This window comes from Podarcis bocagei (genome assembly GCF_964188305.1).
Source record: "Podarcis bocagei genome assembly, chromosome: 1".
In the NCBI taxonomy this organism is placed as follows: Eukaryota; Metazoa; Chordata; class Lepidosauria; order Squamata; family Lacertidae; genus Podarcis; species Podarcis bocagei.
In genome coordinates this window covers 103,674,988-103,691,186 of record NC_138125.1, presented here as the reverse complement: position 1 = coordinate 103,691,186, position 16,199 = coordinate 103,674,988, and the positions used below count along the sequence as shown (strand labels likewise).

At 41.1% G+C, this 16,199-nt stretch overlaps 1 protein-coding gene across 15 annotated transcripts in view; it reads left to right on the top strand.

Annotated features, from left to right (window-relative positions):
• GTDC1 (glycosyltransferase like domain containing 1) overlaps nucleotides 1-16,199 on the top strand; it is a 246,325-nt gene that overhangs the window by 109,009 nt on the left and 121,117 nt on the right. For 14 of the 15 annotated variants that reach the window (XR_014001624.1, XR_014001625.1, XM_081167720.1 and 11 more), the window contains one exon: nucleotides 1,747-1,920. The exons of the other annotated variant lie outside the window; for it this stretch is intronic. Coding sequence is in view for 12 of the 14 variants with exons in the window: in XM_081167720.1 (XP_081023846.1) it covers nucleotides 1,747-1,920 (174 nt within the window). In the remaining 2 variants the exon portion in view is untranslated. The remainder of the gene's footprint in view (nucleotides 1-1,746; nucleotides 1,921-16,199) is intronic. 15 annotated transcript variants of the gene reach the window in all.

Below are 16,199 nucleotides of genomic sequence, written 5' to 3'. Positions count from 1 at the left end.
TTGCTATTGGTTTAAAGTTGTTACCATTGGGGCGGAGACCTGTGCTGAGAAGTTGTTTATGGTATTGTTGGTTTAAGGTTATGAAAACCTTTAGCTGCATAAAACGATCCTATTAAGATTTGCTGGAAGGAGAGACATACATGGTCCTTTAAGTCTGAATTGATTTTAAAATAGTTACCTTGGTTTGCACAGCTTGGAAATATTTCTGACTTCTCTAATGCACATAAGAATTTGGGAGGAAGTGTAGTGCAGTGGTTTAAAAGAAGCTCTTTTCAGGTGTTATGGTTAAAAAGGAAACATGAACATATTAGTCTCAACTCCAATAACCCCACATGCACTGTCCCCTCCTCCCAATACTCTGCCCCTGACTCAATGCCAAGGTTGCAGGTTAGATCCCCATATGGGACAACTGCATATTCCTGTATTGCCAGGATTGGGCTATATGATCCTTAGGATCTCTTCCAGCTATGATTCCATGATGCTCCATATTGAACAGGAAGGTCTGAGGGAGCTTCTAAGCACATTGCGGTAGATGTAATTCAAAGCCTCAGCACAATTGGGCATGCTGATAAGGCAATATTCCCGATCATACAGAGGCAGCATTCAGTTGATTGAGCTTAGAAACCTCTTTCAAATCTTCCAATGCTGTCAGATCAAGGGTGGATCACACAGGACCAAGTGCATATGTGGATGCGGGGTTGGAGAGGATACACACTTCCAACTCATGTTTACATTTCCTTTTCAGCAACAACATCTGATTAGTGATAGAATGAGGTGAGCATTGAAACATCTCCCATCACCCCAGTCATGGTCTCACTTGGTGGCCTTTGGCAAGCTGCATTTTGATCCGCAGCCTGTAATGCAAGGGTGCTAATACCAGGCTGATGTATGGACATGTTAGGTCATACATGTAGAATTTTGCCCATGTAGGAAAAGGCACCATGGATACTAGCTTGGGTCCAGGGAATGGTAATGAAGAAAGCACATTTAGTGCTGTTCCACAACCTCTTGTGCAAGACCTAGTACAAGATATATTGTAGTACAGCATTGTTTCAGGGTTAAGGTTACAGTATAAGAAAAGGCCAATAGGTAAAACTGCAAAATGCAGTAAGTGAACTCCAGTGGGTCATAAAAAGTGAGCTTGCAAGTTTTGAGAACAAGGGAATGTTTGCCCAAGAGGTTGTGCCCATGAAGGAATTCTTTGGAAATTACTTTTGTCTGTAAAAACAGACCTTCTGTTCTTGGAAACTACTACTTCTGCTAGTAGTTAAAAGTAAAGGTAAAGGACCCCTGACAGTTAAGTCCAGTCGCGAAGGACTCTGGGGTTATGGCACTCATCTTGCTTTACTGGCCGAGGGAGCCGACGTTTGTCTGCAGATAGTTTTTCTGGGTCATGTGACTAAGCCGCTTCTGGTGAAACCAGTGCAGCGCACGGAAATGCTGTTTACCTTCCCGCCGGAGCAGTACCTATTTATCTACTTGCACTTTGACGTGCTTTCGAACTGCTAGGTTGGCAGGAGCTGAGGAGGTGTTAAAATAATTAAGGTGAACTATGTGACCAAGCAACGGGAGCTCACCCCGTCGCAGGGATTCGAACTGCTGACCTTCTGATCAGCTAGCCCTAGGCTCAGTGGTTTAGACCACAGTGCTACCCGCTGTAAAGCAGTAGGACACCTTTAAGATATATTAAATAAATTGATGAGATGTGTTTAATGAATGGATGATTTTGCTCTCTTTTTTCATTAGTTTGGTTGCTGACGTCGTGGTGTTCAACTCTGCTTATAATATGGAGTCATTTCTAACATCTATAGGGAAGTTTATGAAGCTGATGCCTGACCATAGGCCTAAGCATCTGGAAGAGTTAATCAGACCAAAATGCCAAGTCCTTTATTTTCCAGTGATGTTCCCTGATGTGAGCAGGTTGGTGGCTTTGCAATTTCTTCTCTCTGTTCTGTGCCATTCGTGGTTCATCAGTTCTCTTTATACTGATGATTATTACCTGGAATTTTTTGCATGGTTTGTACATTGGAAAATCATAGGACGTATTACATTGCTGTTACATTTTTCATTCAGAACTCAAGAACAGAAGAATATCAAATGACTTAGCCAGGACTACTTGTAAGAAATGCCAGCTATGCCAGTCCTGCTGACAACAAGTACATATATTGAATATATGATTGGGCCAGGCACCAGGCTACCTTTGAGTTCCTGAGATATAAAATTCTCCCCCAAAGAAGCACACGCATTACCTTCCTTCACCACCACCCCATAGTTGTTCATTTACACTTTCCCCTCTTCGTCCTCTCTATCCGTTTCTGAAGTTGCTTTGAAATTTTCTGATCCTACTTGTTTCAAGGTGCAATGAAGCTGGGGGTGGAAGAGGTACTTTATTTGACAGTAGGAATAGTATTTCACTCCAGGATACATTACCTGACTGACTTTATTAGATTTGTATTTTGCAAATAGCTATGGCCCAATTTAAAGGAGGCACTGTGATTGGATCTCCTATTGTGGTGGTTGTTTTAAAAAATTCAAAGCAGCGGCAGGAGTGCCCAAATTGAATTGGAGGAGTGGGGCTGGGTGTGTGTAACCGCCCCCTTACTTTTATCTGCCTGGTTTTAGTGTGTGTGATACTAAGAATGCTTAACATTCAGTGGAACCTACCCTATCTCTTTCTTTGTGAGCCTTCTTATTGGGAGGAGGCAAACCCAGAACTGCGAGTCATACAGAGACATAATGAGCAGCCTCTCTGGAGATGTAACTGCTGCTTCTCCACATCTGGTAGCAGATGATGTGCAAGACCTTTGCCTGAGACCCCTGAGAGCTGCTGCTGGTCACAGTAGACAATACTAGAAGGTTTACCTGTCCTCACATCTGTATACCTATATTTTGAGATCATCATCACCAGAGGCTGTTGTCTGGGTCTCACATTGAGATATGGTGGTGGCTACTGGTAGAAAGATACTGTCAGTGCTTATGCCCCATCTTTGAAACCCTCTCTTTGGAAAGGAACATGTAGCACCCATTCTGATATATTTTATGGTGCCTTTTATTTTATCCGACTTTTAAACTTGTGTTGATCTGTTTTCATCTTGCTTATATATGGTTTCTGATACCTTTATATATTTGCTCGTTGTGTTTTAAATTATTTTATTGTAAGCCCCCACCCTGTGTAAGTTCCTTGAAAGGAAACATAAATCTTCATAATAAAATACACATATAAATAAATATCGGACTAGATGGACTACTAGTCTGATTGGTATAAGGCAACTTCTCATATGCTAGTTCCTAGTTTGGAAATGACTATGTTGCACTTTTGGAAGTGTAACAAATTTACTTTGCCTTATAGTTTAGATAAGGGGCCGCCAGCGACTTTATATACGTTGGTTATTTTTAATATTTTTTCTTATTATTTAAAAAGTATCCTTTCTAGATTGAATACTGCATTGCAAAAGAACACACAGTTCAGATTTCTTAATGTATTTATCTGAAAATAAAATACTTTCACACCGGCTTTTGTTCAGGAGTTAATATGAAAGTTACATGTACCCTTAAAGTCTCAGTGTATTTTATATTGCGTGACATTGTGTAAAAACTATTGGATAGAATCCAGCATAGTATGAAAGGACTGCGCCTTCCTCTTGTCTTCCTGCAGCCACTTGCCCACCCCAGATCTGCTGTGGAAGGGCTCCTGACACCCCAGAATACATTTTGAGGGTGTGTGGAGGGGCGTACCAGGATGGAGGAAAGAGGAAAATGAAGACTTGTTGTATGCTCGTATATGAATAGGGTTGGATACAGCCCCCTGTGTTTAGAAACCAATTATGGTTCCTGGCTCTAAATAAAAATTAACATCAGCCCAAGATGCCAAGGATTTAATTCTTACCAAGAACAACAATTCATGACCCAAGTTGTGCATTTTCAGCTACAGCTACTGATAGTTGCTGTTATTCCCCCCCCCCGCAAGATCATGTGTTAAATAAATCTTGAATGCACCTGTGGCAATTGAATGCAGTTTATTAATTTACTCTGTATTACTGCAGTGAAATCTAGCTGAATGGAAATGGAGGAGAAAAAGGTTAAGAAATATCATGGCCAAACTTAGATTCATAAAGCAAGCTCTTCGCCCAGAGTGGTTTTCGAGTTATTTTCAAATGGTAATTTGCTTTATCCAAACCAAACTCATACAGTGTAAGTAAGTGATTATTTGCATGACTGACAGTCATTTGAATGCCTGCAGTCTTTTAAAAATGCATAATTTTGCAGAGATGTTGGGGTGGGGGAATATGAACAGCAGAATAACCAAGGTGATTTCTCTCTCCTCTCCTTACTTTGACCTCCTTTTTAGTTTTTATTGCTGTTAACATGATTTTCTTTGTATATGGGGAAGGAGATGAACTGAAAACAAAATAAGGCAGCGCCATTAAGGATATGGCCATGATTTGTAAAATAATCTTCATTTTATGTTAATATTGTGTCTGTAAAGAAAAAACACACCAAACACACACACACACACCCCTTTGGCCCTAGATGTGGGCTACATAGCTGGAGCAGCACATTTCATTTCACTTAAGAAAATCAATTTTGTTTGTGGCTTTTCTTAACCAAAAATCCACATGTGTTCTAACAGAAGTTGTTGTAATTAAAATCTGATGTAATGTATACAGTCGTACCTCCGCTTATGTATCGCTCCAGTTGCATAAACTTCGGGATACGTAGGCAGCAAACCCGGAAGTATATTTATGGTTTTTTGCCGTGTGTGCAAATACAGAAGCGGTAGACCGCTTTTGCATATGCGCCGAAGCGGTCTACCGCCACTCGCACGTGCATCGAAGCAGTTTCTCCAGTTGCGAAAACCTTGGGATCCGGCCGGACCTCTGGAACAGATTCTGTCCGGAGGTACCACTGTACTTAGAATTGAATATTCAACAATGCACCAAATATTATTTGGCTGATTGGAATTGGCGTGGCAGTGTGGAGACAGATATTCCATTTTGAGTGAAAAATATTTGAATGTGTATATTATTTTCATTTCTTTTGGGGGGAGGTAGGGCTCCCATTGGTGGTAGTTGCTTCTGCTGCATCACTGTATTTTGCAATAGAGATGCTATTGGATTTTTTAAAAAAAATTACCCTTAAGTTGCGTCTTTAGCAGACAATTTTCATTTGCTTATAATTAAAGATATATATTTTAACCAATATATTTAAAATAATACAAAATCAATATATTTAACCAAATCTTTTTCTCAAAAGTTCAGGACAGTGAAAAAAATTAAACAGGGTGAAGCATGAAACCTGTATAACTGTAAAACAACAGCAAGATGAGAGCAGAAATAGCAGTTGATACTTAAAGTTAAAATCACAAATCAAAAATAGAAAACCAAAAAGAAATTGTGCCAAAAAGAAGATTCAAGGCTAGTGTGCTGTAGAGTGTTGGACCACTAGGTGACCTTGGGCCAGTTGGTACCTCACCGCCCAACGTATTTGCAGGGTTGTTGTGAAAATTAAATAAGAATAGGGAGAACCTTGAACTCCTTGGAGACAAAGGTGGCCTATACATGAAACAATAAGTCATAAATAAAATAATTTATGTTGGGGAGAGGATTCCTGAGACAGGGAAGCACCCCATTGTAGGGCTACTGCCCACCTATCCTCTGAAGATTGGGGAAACTGACAATGGGAAGCCCTAGCAGGTTCACGTCAGAGAAATTGGTCTTAAAAGTAAGTAAGTATATTTTTATTTATGACTTCCGGTCGGTGCCAGCGCTTAATGGCGGTCCTAGCTCCGAGCTCCGGAGAAGGACTGCTTCGCAAGTTCGGGTCTTACCCGCTACGGCAAGCGGGGGACCCCTAAAATCCCAGGCGCTGAAGCCTGAGAACAAGGAGACTCGGTGGGCACCTTCGCGCCCCCCGGTACCGTGAAAGAGCCTTTTTAAAGGCTACGGATCGACATCGGGAGTGAGCGCGGTGCTGAGAGTCGCTACCCAGCCTGCGAAGTGAAGCCGCGTCGCCATAAGCGGAGAGCGCCGATTCCTTCCTGAAAAGAAATTCGGACTGATTCCCCGTGAGTAAGAACTGAAAAATAACCGGGACTCTTTCAATTTTAAAAATTGGGCTAAAAACGGGGGAGATTTAAACAAAGGAAGTCTGCCTCCCCCCGACTGCATGAAAGCGAAAGCAACGGAGCTCTAAACCTGCATCCGTTTAAATCCGTCCTTTGATCAGCTAAACCGGACATTTAAACCTTTGATCTCCCCTCTAGCAAGCAGGGCAGAGGGGAGGCGAATCTGACCATTAACTGCATGACTTATTTGGAGGAAAAAAACCTCTACTGTCTCATCTGTTTGAAAGTACGAAACGGTCTGCCTTCTTAGTACACTGAACTGACTCTTCCCTGTGAAGTGATACTTTGATACAAAGTTTCCACACTGCCTGACTATTGCATATTATAAGAAGAAACAGTATAAATTGGGCAACTGTGGCAATTTGAAGTTATAAGTACTTAGTAACATTGACTTTGACTGTGTTAATCTCCCTTTTTCTTACTTTTTGGACTGTCTCCTTTGTTTTGGTACTTGGAAATTTTGCTCTATGGCCATTTTGATTTGCTCCCTCTAGAGGATAAAGTAAAGTCCGGCACGGCTTAAGACAGTGGAATTTTCCAAGGGAGAACAAATCCCGTGGGAATTGACCTTGACATGAGTGGCCCACAAGAAGAGATAGTCACAAGAGCCAAGATCAAGCAACAACAGCAACAACAACAGTTGCAGCTGCAACAGGCAAAGAAAAGAGGCTCAATCTCAGGCGCAACAGCCGGATCAGCAGGAACAACAGGTCAAGACAAAGGAGCAGCCGTTTCTATGGAAGCTGTGACAGAGGCCCTGCTTAAGATAAACCAAACCCTGGAGTCTTTGACAAAACAGACTTCAGAGAATACACAAAAATTAACAGAAATATCAGCAAGATTAAACCAGAATACAGAATCTATAAATAGATTGGTAGAGGAGAACGCCACCACGCGCCAAATTGCCGAGGAGGCCAAAGCCACTGCCGGAGAGACACAGGAGAAGCTAGAGCCGCTCGCCAGGAAGGTCTATGAGCATGATGCAACTTTGGCCTTGTGGGAGTTACAGAGGAAAGAGAGAAATTTAAAATTAAGACTGATTCCGGAGAACGAAAGAGACAACCTTGTGGAATACTTGACACGGGAGTTTGTGGATTGCTGGGACCTTGAGGAAGACGAATTTAAAATTACGACTGCCTTCAGATTGGGTAAAAAGCAAGATAGAAAGACACCGAGAGACTGTTTGATTACACTCAGATCCAAGGAGGAAAGAGATAAAATATTAGGATTACACTTTGAAAAGGCCCTGCAAATTGGAAATTCAGCTGTACAGATCTTCAAAGACATCCCAAAATACATTTTGGATTTAAGAAACTTTTACAAGGACTTGGTTCTATTGCTAAAGAAGAACACTATTCGCTTTAGGTGGGAGTTTCCACAAGGACTGTCATTTGACTACAAGGCAAAGAAAGTGAAAATAAAGACAATTCAAGATAAAGACAAATTTTTGGCAAGATACCAGGAGGATTTACAGAAGGGGACTGTGGACGTACTTGCAGAACAGAGGAGAGCACTGGACATCCTGAATCTCTCGTTTGGACAAAAACCACCACCATCAGAAGAAGAGCAACAACTTGGAGCTGTTGGAGGAGCCTTAAGAAAATAACAAGATGGCTCTGCAATTCCTTAGTTGGAATTGTAATGGGCTCAATGGGCCTTTGAAGAGAAGACAAGTATTTCATATATTGAATAAAGAACAATCGGACTTGATATGCTTACAAGAAACTCACATAACTAGAGCCCATAGGAGATTACTTTCAAATAAAAGGCTAGGACAAGAATTTATCTCATCAGACAAAGTTAAGAAGAGAGGAGTTGTAAAATATGTGAAGGAGAAATGGGCTCCAAAAATGATATTCAAAGATGAACAAGGGAGATATCTGGCTGTGGAGATACAAGTACAAGGAGAAAAATTCTTAGTTGTTGGAGTTTATGCACCAAATGAAGGCAAATCTGACTTCTTTAAGAGACTTCATGAAACTTTGACGGACTATTTGGATTACAATATGATAATCATGGGAGACATGAATGGCGTGGTCTCCACTAATATGGACAAGGCACAAAGACTAACAGTCACTAAAGAAGGGAGACTCCCTAAGACTTTTTTCGAAATGACAGAAAACATGGACTTGATAGACATTTGGAGAACAAGGAACCCTCTGGAGAGAGAGGGAACCTTTTTCTCCCAAGCAATGATGACCTGGACCAGAATTGACCAAATCTGGGTTACTAGTGGACTGGCTCCAAAGATTAAGAAAGTGGAAATCTGCCCAAAAACTTGCTCCGACCATAACGCCGTGAAGATGGAGATGAAACTCACAATAACTGGTCAATTTAGATGGAGAATGAATGACACCCTCTTTCGAGATAAGGAGATTCTCACGAAGGCCCAAAAGACCCTAAAAGACTATTTTGAAATAAATTTGAGGACCGACGTGGAGAAAAGAGTGATCTGGGATGCAAGTAAAGCGGTTATGAGAGGATTTCTGATTCAACAAAATTCAATAAAGAGGAAAAAACAAAATGAGAAAAAAGAGAAGATCTTGGAAATGATAAAGGAAGGAGAGAGGAAATTAAGAACAAAACCAAAGTCTCAGGACATTTTAAGAGAGATCAAGTTATATCAAACTCAATATATGGAATTGATGAACCAAGAGATTGAATGGAAGATAAAGCAAATGAAGCAAAAAACTTTTGAATCAGCAAACAAATGTGGTAAACTTTTGGCATGGCAATTGAAGAAAAGGCAGAAACTAAATACAGTTACAAGTCTAGAGGTGGATGGAAAGAATATATCTAAACCCAATGAAATCAGAAATTGCTTTTTAAGTTATTTCAAAAAACTCTACACTCAAGGCCCGCAAAATGAAGAAGATATAGACAAATTCCTTGGAAGATATGGATTACAAAACATCTCTCAGCAAAGTAAGATGGACCTGAACCAGAGAATCTCAGAACAAGAGATAGAGGCTGCCATTCAGAATATGCAACTGGGCAAATCTCCGGGACCAGATGGATTGACTTCTAGATACTACAAATCGCTGAAGGAATGGTTGATTCAACCATTAAGAGAAGTTTGTAATGAGATCCTTGAAGGAAAAAGGGCACCTGAATCGTGGAAAGAGGCATATATTTCACTCATACCAAAGTCAGAGACTGAAAAGACCCAACTCAAGAACTACCGCCCAATATCATTGCTCAATGTGGATTACAAAATTTTTGCAGACATTTTGGCAAAAAGACTCAAAAGAGTTTTGATGGAGATGATTCATAAGGACCAAGCAGGCTTTCTCCCTAAAAGACACCTGGCAGACAATGTAAGGAATGTTATAGACATTCTGGAAAAGCTAGAGGTGAATATAAACACTAAAGCAGTATTGATCTTTGTGGACGCGGAGAAAGCCTTTGACAATATCTCTTGGAGTTTTATGAAAAAGAATCTTCATAGGATGGGGGTAGGCCGGGGTTTTGAGAATGGTATGGCTGCAATATATTCTGAACAAAAAGCCAAACTGATTGTAAATAATGTTGTGACTGAGGAGCTTAAGATAGAAAAAGGAACACGACAGGGGTGCCCGATTTCCCCATTACTCTTTATTTCAGTTCTGGAGGTGTTGCTGAATATGATAAGAAATGACCAGCAGGTTAAGGGTGTGCAGGTCGGAGCTAAACATTACAAGTTAAGAGCGTTCGCAGATGACTTAGTATTGACTTTGCAAGAGCCAAACACTAGTACGAAAAAGGTATTAGAAATAATACAACAGTTTGGCCAGGTAGCTGGATTTAAGTTGAACAAGCTAAAAACCAAAGTTTTAGGGAAAAACCTAACAGATATGGAAAAGGAGAAATTTCAAGAGGAAACAGGTTTGACTGTGGTCAAGAAGGTCAAATATCTAGGAGTTTATCTAACATCCAAGAATCAGAATTTGTATAAGGATAATTATGAAAAATGTTGGTCAGAAATTAAAAAAGATTTAGAAATATGGTCAAATTTGAAACTGTCAATGTTAGGCCGAATTGCAGTAATTAAAATGAATGTATTGCCTAGAATGCTATTTTTGTTTCAGACCTTGCAGATTATTGATAAGATGGAATGTTTTAAGAGGTGGCACAAAGATATCTCGAAATTTGTCTGGCAGGGCAAAAAGCCCCGAATTAAATTTAAAATACTGACAGATGCTAAAGAAAGAGGGGGTTTTGCCCTGCCGGACCTAAAATTGTATTATGAGGCAGCAGCTTTTTGCTGGCTCAAAGAATGGATGCTCCTCGAGAATACAGACATCTTAGATCTGGAAGGTTTCAATAACGCTTTTGGTTGGCATGCATATCTTTGGTATGATAAAGTTAACAGTGCCTTCAAAAATCACATTGTCAGAAAAGCATTGTTTAATGTTTGGATGAGATATAAAGATCTATTGGAAAACAAAACCCCTAGATGGGTGTCACCAGTGGAGGCCAATGCAGTGAAAAAACTCAATATGGAGGTCGGATGGCCGAAGTATTGGGAAATTTTAGAACAGGATGGAGATAAGTTCAAATTACAAAGTCAGGAGAAATTGAAGCATAAAGTGGAAAATTGGTTCCAATATCGTCAAATAATGGAATTTTTTAAACAGGACAGGAAAGTCGGCTTCCAGGTGGAAAAATCAAAATTAGAAACCGAATTGTTAGAACCCAATACTAAGAATTTATCTAGAATGTACAACTTGTTGTTGAAATGGAACACACAGGATGAAACAGTTAAATCGGCTATGATTAAGTGGGCTCAGGATGTTGGACATAACATTATGTCAGCTGACTGGGAATGGTTATGGAACACCGGTATAAAATTTACGGCATGTAATGCCTTAAAGGAAAACATTATGAAAATGGTATACAGGTGGTACATGACCCCAGTCAAGCTGGCAAAAATCTATCATTTGCCCGATAACAAATGTTGGAAGTGTAAAGAGATTGAAGGTACCTTCTATCACCTTTGGTGGACATGCCCGAAGATTAAGGCCTTCTGGGAAATGATCTATAATGAAATGAAAAAGGTACTTAAATGTACCTTTTCTAAAAAACCAGAGGCCTTCCTCTTGGGCATTGTCGGCCAATTGGTGACAAAGAAAGATAGAGCTTTTTTCATGTATGCCACAACAGCAGCAAGAATACTTATCGCAAAGTATTGGAAGACACAAGACCTACCCACTTTGGAAGAATGGCAGATGAAAGTGATGGACTACATGACATTGGCCGAGATGACAGGCAGAATCCGTGACCAACAAAAAGAGACGGTAGAAGAAGAATGGAAAAAATTTAAAAGCTATCTTAAGGACTACTATAAACTTAATGAATGTTAAAATGTCGGAGTTTCCAGAAACAAAGGGGTACAGGGACATAAGGTCAGAGTGTAAGAGAGGACTAAGAGGATAGAGATTGGAAAGTAATAACTGGGAGTTGCTAGTTGAACAATGGACATTGGGATGCAGAGAGGGGGGGTATGGGGAAGTCCTAGAAAGGAGGTTTATGAAAATATGCTTGAAACTATACGTGTATGTTTGTCATTCTTAATGTTTGTCTGTTTTTCTTAAAAATGTTGTAAAACCAATAAAAATTTTATAAAAAAAAAAAATTTTTATTTATACCCCGCCCTCCCCGGCCAAGACCAGGCCCAGTGCGGCTAACATCAAATATCAAATACATTAAAACACAATCAAACAATTGATTAAAATACAGCTTAAAAATTAGAATTGGGATAAAATTTAATGATTGCCCATGAATTACAACCATAGGGGTCGGGAACCTCAAGTATTCATCAGGGCCAGTTATCCAAGTTGGTCCCATATGAGCCGATAAAAGGGCCAAAGAGGTAACTTACAAGGTCCCATAGAGGGGGGTCAAACTGGGCCCAGACCGAAGGCCTTGGCCCTGGTTGAGGCCAGTTTAACCTCCTTGAGGCCTGAGACCTCCAAGATATTATTATTTGTGGACCGTAAGGTCCTCCATGGGGCATACCAGGAGAAGCGGTCCCGTATGAGGGTCCTAGGCCGTATAGTGCTTTAAAGGTTGAAACCAGCACCTTAAACCTTACCCTGTACTCCACTGGGAGCCAGTACAGCTGGTATAGCACTGGATGAATGTGGTCCCACAGCAAGTACCCCATAAGGAGCCTCTAAAAGTGCACTTTTAGATTCAATAGGTGTTTTGTATTGAAATCTGACAGCTGTTTTCAAGGTACTATGTAAGGATCATTCAAACTGTGTTTGGTTTTGACCAGCAAAATTTCCATAACTGTTATGGGAGATGAGATACCTCATGTAGTAGATGGTCTTCTGTGGATTCTCACTTTATCTCTGAGTGATATTTCTGTGTTCACAGATGTATTCTTAGTCTGCATGGCTTCTGGTTTCTTTACACATCTTTATCTACCCTAGCCATCACAGGCCAAATTTGAAAAGTGTGTTGTGCCACCCACTGGATGATCAATCACCTGATGTCACAGTGGTGATCATCAGGACTTCATAGCATCATGCCTCTTTTTTGCAACTTTATCAGCCATGATCCCATGAACTGTAGCTGGATTTTTAGATGGATTGCCTTTCAGAGGTGTTTCTATCCCAGCTGAAAGTTTTCACAGATGTGCACCCACATTAACCCAGTAATTCCACAGAGACAAAAGATTACAGCAGAACTTGCCATTATTTAGGGCAGGGGTAGCTAATATGGTCACATCCATACATTGGTGGACTAGAGCTCCCATCAGCCCCAAGCAGCATGGCATATGGTTCAGGATGGTTGAAAGCACAGTCCATCAACACCTGGAGAGATCTCCATTGTCTGCCTCTGATTTAGAGCATTAGAGGGATTCATTTAGAAGTCTAGGGGCAGCCACCCAAGCTTTTTTGCCACTTGAAGTGGAATGGCTTGCTGCCAGTGTTGACAACTTACTTGTCTGTCCACTGCTGCATGGCACTGCCACCTTCTCTGTGCAGGAGAATCTAGCAAAACTGTTCCACAGAAAATGTGGTTTTGCATCACATGGATGTCTTTGAAGGGAGGAAGGTATGACACTGCTTCCTCCTTTATTAGTTGCTTTAAAATTTAAGTGCCTTTAGGACACAGATTTAAAATCTACATTAGCCAAATGACAGCACGGAATAACAGATAAAAAGGGAACAGATGGGAGAACTCAGGTTAAAAGTTAATGAGAGCTCCTTTCATTAACACAACTTGTTGGTATTATATACACTGCTTGCCTTAAATCCTAAAAAAATGAGGAAAGAGAGATCTCTTTTTAAACTATGGTTCTTTCATGGGAAGAGATAATAGGAACAAAATAAGAAATTCAGCTTTGGTATAGGTCTAATATAAGAGACACCCTGTCCCAAATAGTGAAAAATGCCTGATGGCTAACTGAGATGATCCTGATTGAAGCAGCAGAATAAAATGGAGGAAGAAACACCATCAAAGTGGCAAACTGTGATACAGCAAGCATAGGCCAGATCAGGTGCAAAGATTCCGCATTTTGCATATTGTGCCATTTGGCAAAGGAAGAAGCCATAGAGGTCAGTAAAGGTAAGGGACCCCTGGCCGTTAGGTCCAGTCGCAGACAACTCTGGGGTTGCGGTGCTCATCTTGTTTTATTGGCCAAGGGAGCCGCCATATAGCTTCCGGGTAATGTGGCCAGCATGACTAAGCCTCTTCTGGTGACCAGAGCAGTGCACGGAAATGCCGTTTACCTTCCCGCCGGAGTGGTACCTATTTATCTACTTGCACTTTGATGTGCTTTCGAACTGCTAGGTTGGCAGGAACAGGGACCGAGCAACGGGAGCTCACCCCGTCGCGGGGATTCAAATCTCCGACCTTCTGATCGGCAAGCCCAAGAGGCTCAGTGGTTTAGACCACAGCGCCACCCGCCTCCCTCATAGACATCAGTACTCTCATGCAAATATGAAACCGGTCTCTGCATGCCCTGCCATCAATTCCTAATTTGCTGTTACCCTTGTCCTTCTGTCACCTCCTTCAGGCTGTCCGTCTACCTTACCCCACCCTCTTGAGCAAGTATTGGCAAAGTCATTGCAAGTTACTGCTTGTCACCCAAGTGGAAGAGAGTGCTCTGTAGTAGTTGCTTGTTTCTTCTTTAAAACATCTTCTGATGACGGGGGGGGGGGGAGTTTTTTGTCTGCTTTCCTTTAGTTAATGTCAGTAACTCAACTGAGGTCTTAGATTAGCCTTTCACTAGTTCCAAAATATACTGCAGTTGAATTCTCCATGCAACCTACTTAATTTTATTATGTTGGGTTCTCGTCATGTTGCATACAACGCATTCCCATAAAAGTTGCATTTTGTATTTACAGAGAAATTTCTCTTGAGAGTTAAGGTCTTGTAAAACATTCTTGTTCTATAGCATGAACGAATTATTACACTCTGGGGCATTAAAAGTGAAGTGTACTGAAGAAAAGAATTTTTTCATTAAAATGCAGTTTATATTGATAAAACAGATTACTAGCATTTGATGAAATGTGAAACTTGGATCTGCCCCTATCACTAAATCGCCGGTAGGTTTATTTTGGCAGGAAGACTAGAATGTAATGTATATCAGGACCAATCATTATGCAGTACCTGTTAGTTTTGTATTCAATTAAATTGTGCCTCAGTAAAGTAGTTGGAAGGTTGTGGCGGGCGGGGGGGGGGGAACCTTGCTTATTCTATCTATCTTGAAGTAGCAGAATGTAGTAACCAAGAATATTTGAAAAGAAAAGCTGTTGTGTTATCAGTTTTGGCACGGTCATTTATCAATCAGTATTTTAAACATTGACAAGTGGTAATTTAATAGGGAATGACCCTGTTGGCAGGAAGTTCTAATGACAGATGATGCAAACTCATTTATCACTATGGGGCTCTGCTGGCTTCTTACCTTTCTCAGTATCACAGCTCATATTTTCCAAGTCTGGGATGTGAGAAGCCACAAAGGGGAAAACCTATGGCAGAGAGCCTGCAGCCACTCCTATCTCTCTCTCTCTCTCTCTTGTTAAAGTAGTTAACTCTTGATTTACACATGTTCTCCTAGTGTGGATTGAACAGCCGGATGGTTCGATAACAATTTGAAAACATTGAACGTGTGTGTGTAATATCCTCTATTTAAAAATGATGTGTGTGTGTGTGTGTGTGTGTGTGTGTGTGTGTAATATCCTCTATTTAAAAATGATGTGCTCAGCACTTGGGCCATGCTGGAAGCCACTGGGCCATGCTGGAAGCTTGAGCTGTCCTGACTTGTGAAGCGTCAAACCAGGAATGAGGGGAATATGTGGGGAATGAGGGTGGGGAAGGTCATCCCCCAGCCTATGGAAAAAGTGAGAGGCAGAATACACCAAAAACATGTCTCAGAGGCCTCTCATGCCTCTAGTTCTCTGGACCCTTTTAGTTAGTTATTGATGTTTATGTGCCTAGAACGTCATCCTTGTTCAGGGGCCACACTAATCTTTGCTTTATTGTTCCATTTCTTAGTTATATGTGCTGCTGAAACAACCACAGGCTCTGTTAGTGCAGGGAAACTGCTGGTGGCCAGGATGAGAGCAGCATATTGTTGCAAGCTGGGTTTTTGTTTTGTTTTAGTTTTAGCATAAACAGCCACTCTTCTTAGGTGACTTTACTCAAAGTCACATAATATGAGTAAGAATAATTTATTATTTATTTGCCGCCCATCTGGCTGGGCCACTTAGGGTGGCTTCCAACAAATTATAAAACCACAGCAAAACATTGGACATTAAAAACCTCCCTATACAGGGCTGCCTTCAGATGTCTTCTAAAGGTCAGGTCGTTGTTTATTTCCTTGACATCTGATGGGAAGGCCTTCCACAGGGAGGGCGCCACTGCCAAGAAGGCCCTCTGCCTGGTTCCCTGTAACCTCACTTCTCACAGTGAGTGAACTGCAAGAAGGCCCTCAGAGCTTGACCTCAGAGTCCAGGCTGAATGATGGGGTGGAGACACTCCTTCAGGTATACAATACATGTGTCCTTTTTCATCTGGCTTGAGCCCCCCCCCCCCAAGTGACACAGTGATTCAGAGGACACTCTGATGGTGCACATGCTTC